At 38.2% G+C, this 12,033-nt stretch overlaps 2 protein-coding genes across 9 annotated transcripts in view; one reads left to right on the plus strand and one right to left on the minus strand.

The window, feature by feature from the left end:
• The window catches only part of LOC107274722 (neuronal acetylcholine receptor subunit alpha-7), an 85,718-nt gene extending 82,269 nt beyond the window's left edge, over positions 1 to 3,449 (plus strand). For 4 of the 8 annotated variants that reach the window (XM_015754145.2, XM_025092046.1, XM_015754144.2 and 1 more), the window contains 4 exons: positions 1,536 to 1,645; positions 1,761 to 1,975; positions 2,469 to 2,666; positions 2,757 to 3,449. In XM_015754145.2, coding sequence (XP_015609631.1) covers positions 1,536 to 1,645; positions 1,761 to 1,975; positions 2,469 to 2,666; positions 2,757 to 2,841 — 608 coding nt within the window. In that variant the 3' untranslated portion in view covers positions 2,842 to 3,449. Of the gene's footprint in view, positions 1 to 1,535; positions 1,646 to 1,760; positions 1,976 to 2,465; positions 2,667 to 2,756 lie in introns of all 8 variants that reach the window. The other 4 variants (XM_025092044.1, XM_025092045.1, XM_025092047.1 and 1 more) reach the window with 2 other exon arrangements.
• The window catches only part of LOC112495422, a 41,226-nt gene that overhangs the window by 13,267 nt on the left and 15,926 nt on the right, over positions 1 to 12,033 (minus strand). The window lies entirely within an intron of this gene.

Consider the following 12,033-nt stretch of genomic DNA (forward strand, 5'->3'; position numbering starts at 1 on the left):
GCTGCGATGACGCTAAAGTTATACTTCACGTGTTATATTCGCAAATTGAATTTATAGCTCGTTTTGCCATTTAATTGAAATCGTCCCAGTCGTATATGCTGGATTTTGAATTTTTATTTTATCGTCAATACATGGTACGTGCACCGGCAAACTAAAGTACGCACGGTTTATCGTACGTATGTAAAACGTCTCTAAAATAATCTAGAACTAGATAAAAAAAGACAATAAAATAAAGTATATTAAATAATAGAGGAGGCTTCACATCCCTGCTTACATTATTCCACGCTTCACACAAATTCATCCGACGGGAAACTGACTTTTTGACAATTAACTCGTAAAATCGAACCGAAACTCTATTCGTATGTTAATCAATAATTATTTCGACTAAACAAATAAAAAGTCAGTTAACAAGCTCCCTGGTCTTGCGCAACTTCAAGCTGTATTTAAAGAATTAAGATTCAATATCATTACCAGTAACCAATCGAGTAATTACATAATATCGGTAACCCAATTACCAAACGGCATAGCCTCCTGGAATTGCGTAAGACCAGACCACAAAAATATCACCGCTTAACGCATCTTTTCTTTCCTTAGAAAACAAATTGCAAATGTCCGAACAATTATATAGTACCGACATAATCATTAAAAAAAAAACAAAAAAAAACAGCAAATTTGCATTAAAATAATGAGCATCCTGTAAAAGGTAGTCTACAATGTTAAACTTGACTTTTAATAATTTCGAGAAAAAGAAAGAAAGTTATTGAATGCACCTTGCATTACGATCGTACAATAAATGCATGTTCAACTAACGTACTGTGTATACATATATAAAATTATATGTCTTGTGATATATTTATCTACATGTATGTATTCTATATATATATAAAGCGCACAAGTAAGTATGCTTCTTCTATGTGTAACGTTCAAGCTCATTTCCTAGTATGTCTTTCTCTTTTTATTTTCTGTGTCACGTGCCCGCCTTCTCACATCCTCTTTTTTCTCATCTTTTTCTTTCGTCTCGCTGTGCTCCTGATTTTGACCTCTTAATTCGCTCGCCCGTCCCACGTCTAAATCCACGCAGTGAGCTGTTCGGTTGATTCCCTAAACTGAATATAATCAGTAGAGTGTCTGCGAGAGAGTGATCATGACGCGTGTGTAAGCCCCTAATCAAACTCCAGTGTTAAGAGTCATTCGAAAGCTAGCACGTTGAGTTCGCTTTGCGAATGACGCTTCGACGCTTGGGTCTCTACGCATTTCCATGTCGTATATATATAAAATCGACTTAGATTAATAAGAAGCAAAAGATAACAATAAAAGATTATTAAGAGCGCTTGGCACATCTGATCTTAAGGATGCCAATGAGCAAAGACGAAATCTTCAAGTTCTTAACAGTCATCCTGTACTCGATGATCTTTTATTGTTTAGGAAGAAAGTATTTTTTTTTATTTTTTTATTTTTTTGAAAAAAACGCCACTTCACGATCTAATCGCTTCCTTCTGTTTTTTGGGGGGGATTATGGGAATTCCTCGATTTAGGAACGTATTTCAATTGCATCATGTTCATGGTGGCTAGTAGCGTTGTCCTTACCGTCGTCGTCCTCAACTATCATCACAGAACGGCCGACATACACGAAATGCCACAATGGGTAAATATCGCATTTGATTATCGATAAGAGATAATGATAATTACTTATATCGATGATTTTTGTTAATGCTTAATTACCAATCGATGACGGTATCAATGATGACGTCAACGCACAGATCAAGACGGTATTTCTACAATGGCTACCGTGGATCCTGGGCATGAGTCGTCCTGGTAAAAAAATCACGAGAAAGACCATCCTCATGAACAACAGGATGAAGGAGCTCGAGCTCCAGGAACGCAGCAGCAAAAGTCTACTGGCAAACGTGCTGGACATTGACGATGACTTTCGTCATGGAAACAGCGCAGCGAATCCCGCGTCAGGATACATACGGTACTGATATAAGTATATAATAAATTTGTTCTCCTCGACCATTGAAATATATCACTATAGGGACGCAGTACCATTTCTAAATAGTAGATGAAATTTATCTGTCACCCTACTTCCGATGACACTTATCCAATACCATGGCGCATGTTGATTCACGACTTTGAAAAAAAAAAAAAGAAAAAAAAAGTACAAAATGAAATATCCTTCCGCTGCTGTACACGTAAAAGATTACTCTATGCGATATATACACGTGTAATGTAAATTCGCCCAAGGATTTATAGGACCCATAGAGACTACTCTAGCCAATCGCAGAGACTCGATCTTCTGAATTCGACTGGTACTACATACTGAACATCCCTTGCTACTGGATGTATGCTCATTCCACGTTATCGATACCATTTAGATCACCGTACAAGATATATTTCAATGCTCGTATCTATCTCCACGGTACTGCGTACAAGTGTTCCCGAATAGTAAAAGATGCACCCGATAGCAGGTCGGCGTACAGTACGCCACTCTCAGGAAGACCAGCGACCGTCGAGGAGACTTCGGCGTCGCTACCCCTCAGCGGTACACAGAGAGAGCTCCAGACGATTCTCAGGGAGCTACAGTTCATCACCAGCCGTATGAAGAAATCTGACGAGGAAGCTGAAGTGATCAGCGACTGGAAATTTGCGGCCATGGTCGTCGATAGGTCAGTAACCAATAGCGAAACTCTACGATCAGTCGGTAGGTGTGAAATTATTTAACTGTCACTAACCTCATTGAATTCCTCAACGTCAAGGTTTTGTCTGATAGTCTTCACCCTCTTCACGTTAATCGCAACGATAGCCGTGCTCTGGTCTGCACCCCATATAATCGTCCAGTAATAGACTGCCCAGGCTCAGCCATTAACAAATTTTAATGAAGACACCACCACTGCCTCTTCCTGGTCCTAGGTAAGACACTGACGAAGAAGATCACCTTACTCGCGATGTCAAGTGCACTACGCTAAACGTAGATGAATCTGTAGGATATTTCATGTGACGAAAAAGAAAAAAGGATTGAGCGACAGAAAAGAAAAGAAAAAAAAAAAACCGTTCGGAGGACATAAAAGGAACGTGTATCTCCCAATCGTGTATGTAATTGTCAATGTGAGCCATAAGGTTCAGGGCGAATTCCCAAAAGTATCATTGGAAAAGTCGTAGCCAGAGGGACCCGATGGGAGGGGATTCTTCCAGCGGGAACGTAGACAATTATTCTTCAGGAATGAATGTCTGTGTCAGGACGAGGTAGCAGCTGTGGAAACGGTACGCGAAGAAAACAAGGACGAATTTCGATCTGGAAGCCTCGGCTGAATTTGGACGTCATTCGACTCGAGTCCTGCAGCGTGTATATTTTGTATATATATATATATATATATATATTATGTACGGGTACATACATATATATGTATATACTGTATCAAGTTCAAGGATACAGTTATGAAATCTTCGTGAACACTATATGAAAAGCAATCTGTCTATTATGTACGGGTACATACATATATATGAAGAAAACAAGGACGAATTTCGATCTGGAAGCCTCGGCTGAATTTGGACGTCATTCGACTCGAGTCCTGCAGCGTGTATATTTTGTATATATATATATATATATATTATGTACGGGTACATACATATATATGTATATACTGTATCAAGTTCAAGGATACAGTTATGAAATCTTCGTGAACACTATATGAAAAGCAATCTGTCTACGTGCGCAAGATGGTACGGTAGCAACTTCGTTTTTCAACTTCGACTTAGGGAGCAAAGGAAGAGGAACGAACGCCCAAGAATTATTTAAGAGATCGCGCGAGCGTCATTGACACTTTTGAAAATCGCTTTATCTTAGCTTTTTTGATATTCTCATGGAACGCAACGCATCCACAAGGTACATATATATGTATATAGATGTATGCGGGTAAGGGCGTACGCGCATTGGAGAGTGTTCTAGATAAATAATCCATGAGGATTTTGACTTGAAGGTCGTGTCAGGTGTGAAGCGACGTGGGAAACGCTTAAATGCCGTAATAGATTTTTCCTGTAATACTTTGCTTTCTGTTCGCAACCGGAAGCGAGTCGTCAAGATCTGACGTAGGGTCCTGCACGATTATCCAGCGCGAACTGGTCAATTTACTTATTTGGATTAATCGTTATGAATTAGTGTACAGTGACTGGGATTTTCATACTACGTAATATAACGGGCGTGAGATATTTTTTGATAACTGACACGGCCTTTAAATTACTGCCAATAAAGTCAGGGGTGCCCAATCTTCTTTTCTTTTTGTATCAATGCGAAAATGGGAATAGGGAAAATAGCGAAGATCGAGTAAACGTGAAAGTAGTATCGAATAAAATAAGGTCAATCCGATATTTAAGAGTTAGCTTGAACACTCCTTTTACCCTGGTACCGCACAAAATTTCTGCCAGTGTTAACGGAGTGCAAATAATTACGTACATACCGTTTCTCGTCTTTCTTTATTAATTCCATTATAATTTCGCTCACCTAACAAAATCCTAACGTTCCTTCAGCCAATTAGTCGTCTCGTATAAAGAAATAATTATCAAGCACGCTTTACCCTATATAGGAAAAAAAAGAAAACAAAGAAAAACTGTTAGTTGGATCACCCCTGTTTTTCGGACAGATCAAAGAAAAAGCACGAGAAGTATCATCGTGGTAAAAGGAAAAAGAACAAAAATCAAATCCGGTCGAAGAAATGGACTAACCTCAAAACCTAACCTGAAAAAATTTACATTCAAAATTTAGCTTCGAGTGACGATTGTCATCGTATACATATAACAGTCAATATCATAATAAAAATTGTCTTTCACCCGTTTGAGACAGCACGGTGCACTATATACTATATACACGTGAATAGATTGATCTAATATAACATAACGCACATGTCACAGATGGAGACATTGTCGGCTCACGATAAACAGGTCGCGCTGTTCGAACAGCGACAGAACGTCGGGTAAAGCTAGACGAGATCATTCGAAATTACGTTAAGGGTAAACAAAGCTCGGATCGTCTCCAGTCTCGAGCAGCAGCAAAGAGCACGAGTTACATCCGATACTTGTTGAAACAACGAAGTTCAAAGCGATGCGGCGATCGCGCGACACATCGGCGCCCTTTGTCCTCGCACGTGACAAACCCGTGTAACGTGGCTAAGTGGCAACAAACTGCGTATACGTCAATCAGGATAGTCTCCGTCGTCCGTGACGCTACGAAGCACCTGGGATGTACCGTACGAACGAGCAAACTTACTTGGGCATATAATTAAATTTGATTGGAAATCGATACCAAGTTAAGCCCCGTTTTCCAAAGGATTTAAACTCGCGTGATTAGAACGCTGCGGCGTTGACCAAGTGGAAATTCTGCACGGGCATTCTTCAATATCATTTTTCGTAGCACTCCCACCAATTCCCTACCGATCTATTGGATAAATACGATCTCGGTTATTAATTGCCCAAAATACTTACAAGGGTACGGAATAGTTTTTTTTTTTGGTAATGCCGCTAAATTTTCCCCTGTGAAAATTACGTAAAACGGCGAAGCTCGGATACTCGTTTAGTTTGATCGCTGGCGATAACCCAGAGATTCCCGAAAATTTTCTAGATCTCTAAGTGCTTCGACCTAACGAAGGAAAATCATAACCACGACCGAACGTATGGTGAAGGAGTCCCCTTTTTGTACGTGAATTTCGTTTAATTGCGTTCAATTAGGTTATTTAGGAATATTCTGTTTATATACAGTTCAATTTTCGGAACTTTCACCGTAGCCAATATCCGGTAATGGAAGCTGACAGGAGTGCACGCTCTCAACGGCGAACTAAATGAGCTGACGATTTTAATGAAATTTATCGTTATCGCTATTAATTATCGTATTAGTCAATCAGCTACGTAGCGATGCTTCCTTCGCGTTACGTTAGGTTACGTTACGTAGATGGAAAGCGTACACAGTCCGGATACCTTGGATTTTACGCGGCGTCGCACTTCCGTGCCCTTCCGGTACGTTTCGTTAATAATTTCCTCGCGCCACTCTTAGTCGGCCGAACAATACGTAATCATTGTAATATGCATGTGGTTTCCGCGTAATACCCGCGTTCTCGCGAGATCCCATTATTTAGGGGTAAACCGCAATGCCGATATGACGTGCAACCGGGCAAGGCGCTTTAGACCAATTTCGACCAAGAATCAGAACTGGCTGGTATTCTCGAACGAAAACTCGGACACGTGTAACCACATCGACGATACAAGAAAAAAATTCAAGTTGACGATGAAGATGATTTTATTAATTACTTCATTGATATCATGCTCTTATCCTAATAGCACAAGAAGATCCTTAATTCTTAAAATTGCACGAATAGGATAAAGTCGAATTTAGAAAATATATTTGTTACTCGCTCGATTTGAAACGATTGTCTGTCCGTCTTTGTCTTATCCATGCATTCACCAATCGGTCTGTCTCTCTCGCACTCGCTTGAGGTATCGAAAATTCAAAAATCTTAAGGACTCTCCTCGGGACGACATTTTTCTCGTTAAGAGCGTCAAGGGCTTTGCTTATCTTCTTTCGTTGGCCAGACTAAATGCGAAGACAAATTTTTTTTACCAAGAAAAAAAAGATCGTCAAGACACTTTTCGCGAAAGTAACGATCTGCGTTGGCACAATTTTCTTTCGCGCTCTCTCGCTTCTAATCTGCATTCTTTTTGACGGCTAAGGAGGATCGAGTCATGGCGAGTAGGTAAAATTTAAGGTATGATCGTCACGGGGTGCTACAGTAATTTTGAAAAATCTTTAATTCGTAAAAGTTTGCAAGGACCATCGGCGTGAGTCCATTGAGGTGGGTGCCGGACTCCAGGTATCGTGAAATGCTTTGTTAATCGTAAGAACGAAAGAGAAACGAAAAATTAGTACAGAAAAACCGATCGTTAAAATCCGTTACGGATGCGCGAAAAACGTGATCATCCGATTGTTCGTGAGAAGCGTGGCGTTTTAATAAAATTGAAGTGTTCCAATTAAATACTCAGATAAATGTAAATAAAATTGCATCTGTACGAATCGCGGATTCGAGGCGTCATAGTGTATTAATTAAGACCCGTGAACAAATCATCTCCCCCACGTATGTCCTCGTACGTATATGAACGGTCGTAAATACTGAAGGCACTGAAATCAAAAAAGGGAAAATAAAAGAAAATTTCATTTTCTCTATTTCAAAATCCCAATACTCATTTTCGATACTCGCTCGGCCCTGCGCGTCGCGATACTACGAGTTACTACGGAAATAATAAAAATCCCCAAAAAAATGAAGGAGAAACGTACCACTCCATTTTTTAAAATTGTTCATAGCCTTGGTTCATCATGATTTTTTTTGGTGCAGCACCGTCACCAATTTTGAGATTATCAATTGCATTATTCCATTTCCGTAAACGATAATGTTAAAAAAAAAATTTTCGTGCAGAGAACAGACGAACCCGTGGATACTACTTTGACGTTCGGAGTAAAGAATATTTTTTGATTAACGAATACAAAGTCGAGTAAGTAGGTGAATTGATTAAGAGTTAGTAGGACTTACTATATACAGATACTGCGTGCCACCAGAAGTGACGGCACGAGTGAGCGCCTTGGCAATGTAAAATTTTGAGTTGATGGCGTGAATAAAACATACGCTCGTCATTCGAAAGTCATACGAGCTATTGGCATAGGAACAGCGACTAATAAGGTACAGGAGACCGAAATTAGGAAAAACTAGAAAAATTACTATAGGAAATCGAAGAGTCAGAGCGAAAGAGAACGAAAGTTCCAAGAGTAAGAGAAACGAAGGTGAAGGCATATGGGCGGGTGGTGAACGAGAAATAGACACATACACACACACACACACACACAATAAAAACCAAAAAATTATAAAACACTAGGAATATTGAAATGAGAAAATATTTAACTATATTATTATAAACAACTGTTTTATATAAAATGAAAAGACGTGTAACGACTGTTGATATAAACCAAAAAATTACGTATTATTACGAACGTACCCTTTCGGTACCGTTAAAAAGTTTGTACATGTAAAAAGACCCACACCTAAAATGCCTCCCAATTAAAAATCTTTTGAATGTAAAGAAAAGAAAAAAAAGAAATCAAGTTATTATACATAAATTATCTATATAAATAATTGCGATAGTCCTAAGGTCTGCCCGTATGTAACGTACGATTACTATGAAGATTATTACGATTACTACGACTAGCACACTACCAATTATTACGATTAATGTTTTAAACGAGACGATGTATCATAAGTGAATTTAATTATACGTTACGTCATTAGTCACTGAAATAAGATAATTACATTAAGGTAGCTGCTTGATACAACATATCCAAGAACGTCATCCAACAGTATAATTAAGCGTCGGAAAAGCCAATTGTACTTTCATCAATCACGGATTTCCGTGGCATAAGATTTTCTCTATTTATAATTTATATTTAAGAAAATTTATATTACCCAATGAAAATGCTCGACTGGTATCGATGTACGACGACGTGTACCAAAACGGCAATTTTTAGGGCATTATCAAAAAAAAAAGGCGTTATCAATTGTCACGACCGAAAGTATACGGTAACTATTATTTAGATATGTCCAACGAACTTATACTCTCGGTCGATAAGGACACGAGAAATTAATTATGATTGTTTTACGCGCACAAAAGAATTCAAATTGTTATAAAAATCAATTCCCACTTGACACGACATAGATTGGAGATGAGCGATCACGCACGTCTACAAGAAATATATTTATATAAATTTTGTTCGCTATCATGACGAAAAAAAAAAGAAAAAAAATACGTTAACGTTGAATTCTGTAAATATTCATCGCGATAAGAATTAATTATTCATTGCCGAAGGTGCGACCCCGCAGAGTTACGTTTACAAGTAATACCGCAAAATCAAAGGATCCCCATGCTCGAAAAGTCTTGTTACTTTGATGGTGAAAAAGTCAAAATATTTTTCCCATACGTTTCTCGCAATGTAAAATATAATCTCGTATTATCATTACGCGTCGGCTCGAAGAAAAAAGTAGATATCGTCGAAGATCACTGCCACGCGAAACAATGAACGATGAGGTACAGGGACGAACTCACGATTTTGAATTGTCTAAAAAAATGTTTGAATTCCAAATAAAAATAACGTCCCTGACGAAAAGTCACGATATTCCTGTTTTTTCAAAAAAAAGAAAAAAAAAAAAAAAGAAAAAAAAAAAAAAAAAAATAAAAGAAGCCGTGATTCCGATGGATTTATCGCGGAAAGCAGAACGAGCATTACGGTGGTAGCGGAATCGTGATGTTTCAATCCCAGAGGATATCGTACCAGGAAATAAATATACGAGCGCATCGAGGCCGACAATCTCCAAAATCCCCAATTTTCGTTCGTTCAAAAAATTGAATCCCTTGATAAAAGAGCAACAATCCGTGAAGCATTATTTCGAAAATAACTGCAATACGTGTTTGGGATACGTAACAGGGATTTATATACGTTAGAGAAAACGCCGCAACCAAAAATCCCTGAGTTTCTCGTTAAAAGCGGATCGGTGGGCTTTCGGTGGTCAGTGTGTCTGGAATCGTCGTGAAATTTAACTCGTCTTCATTAGCAACTAATTGCAATTGACTAGCGAACCTACTATCAATCCACGAAAGCGTAAAGATATTATCGACGATAGCGGAAATGACGAGGCTTTCCCTGGAAATGACCAATCGACGCTCGGTCTACAATTTGACCAGAGTTCATTCGCTACAGACATATATATACACAGAAAGAGATAGAGATTGAAACGTGCTCCGACTGCACATCTCCTACCATAATCCCAGATAGAGTGCTATGATATCGTTTGAAATATGACGGTTACCTCCAATGAAAAATTAGAGATGTTGTACCTACGTATACACATTTGCCCACCCACTGGCCCACCTACCCCGTAAAGATACCTACCGCTGGAGATTGGGGGCTTATTTAATCTGAACTCTATTACGATTCTTAACTTTTTATTAAGTCTGCTCATGATTGCTCCCAAATGCTCTGAGGAAGATGTCTTACTAGATACCCTTGATGCTCTGGGTCTTCGTTGCATTAGGAGTTTTTACTCTTGTATCTAATTTTTTTTCTTTTTTTTTTTTTTTTTTTATGAAGATAAAAAAACAACGTTTTATTAAACATGATTATTCGGGCGGTACTACTTGTGACGAGCTTACACTACTCTTTACTACTCGTTTACACTTAATTGTAATGAATAATTTCTATCGAAGGTCTTTCGTTTCATCGTAGTAGATTTAAAGTAATCGTAATATAATGTAAGTCGTGTTAATATTATAAATATACATACTATTATTATATAAATATATATATATATATAACAAAATTAATATTGTAAGATAAACGAAACCTGCTAAAATGAATTATATAAATGAAATTGAACGTTAAACTAATGAATAGTATGAACTGTTAATAAATTATAATATTAAATAATTAATTAATGAACTAAACACAAAGGAATTGAATTAGGTTACACGGGCAACTCGTAGTCTGTCCCTATCTTCGTCTCTGTTCCTATTCTCGATATAAAAAAACAAAAAAGCGCAAAATCATTGATTTCATATAATTTATTGTGAACATTAACGAAAGGAAAGATTAATTTGCCAACAACGTTTATCCGCATACCCCATAGACGCGAAGGAAATGATTTGAAAGGTTATCAATAATCACGTACGATCAGGCTAAATAGATCATTGATTCGATGCGGGTAAAGTGTTTTGAGATAAATAGAAAAAAAAATTTTTTTTCGAAAAAATGACCAAACTCAAAAACATCAATATTTCATAACGACACAATCCACGATTATCAATGTCATCGCGTTCCACGCGATTTTTCCGTAATAGTTGCAACGTTGCGATCGACTAGCCGTTGCCTAAATGTAAACTGGACATAACGCGAATAACGCTAAAACGAATAATATCTGATAAACAAAAGAAATCTAAGGACTGTCCGATGTAACTGTTCAGGAAGAAGAAAAAAAAATTTAAACTTATTCGGCAACGATACTACGTCCCAGCGAACATGAATCCCGTGCAGGGCAAAAGGAGACAATAGGTTCGACAGTTAAAAAAAAAAAATTACCAGACTAAATGATCCCATCGACAGTTTACGTAACAGCGAGACGCGTCGCTTAGTATCTCTTAGAAGTCATCTAATTTGGACAGAGGATTAGGCCGGAGAGATATTTCATCGTTGGAAGTAAAGAGAACGCTCGATCGCGTGCATTGAAATTATAGCGAGTGCATTGTCGGCGTGAAAAATTATCAAGCGTCCCATTAATCGCGATTATAAATTCTGTATAGAAAGTTGCCAATTCGTTAAAACTCTTGTAAATAAATATATAAAGGTAATAAGGAATGCAAGTGTTCCTTTCGTGTTTTCTCATCGTTCACCAGGGAGCATATAAAGAGCAAGATGGACAAGATGAGAGAGAGAGAGAGAGAGAGAGAAGGAGAGGGATGAGAGAGAGAGAGAGAGAGAGAGAGAAGGGGAGAGGGGAGAGGTCCCATGAAAATTGGATAAACCTTCAATTTTCACAATAATAAATAATACTGCATATTGCGTAACACCTTGAAGAAGGAGAGGGATGAGAGAGAGAGAGAGAGCAAGTGTTCCTTTCGTGTTTTCTCATCGTTCACCAGGGAGCATATAAAGAGCAAGATGGACAAGATGAGAGAGAGAGAGAGAGAGAGAGAAGGAGAGGGATGAGAGAGAGAGAGAGAGAGAGAGAGAAGGGGAGAGGGGAGAGGTCCCATGAAAATTGGATAAACCTTCAATTTTCACAATAATAAATAATACTGCATATTGCGTAACACCTTGAAATGATTGACCGATGACAGCTGATCGATAATAGATAACAAGAGTTCAATCCACTGATCATCAAGTTACAATAGACACTCCTGAGGAGTCACTATACAAAGAAGAGGACAAGGTAGAGATAACGAGAAGCGTGGAGAATG

This window comes from Cephus cinctus, unplaced genomic scaffold (assembly GCF_000341935.2).
Source record: "Cephus cinctus unplaced genomic scaffold, Ccin1 Ccin1_scaffold0101, whole genome shotgun sequence".
NCBI classification, from domain to species: Eukaryota; Metazoa; Arthropoda; class Insecta; order Hymenoptera; family Cephidae; genus Cephus; species Cephus cinctus.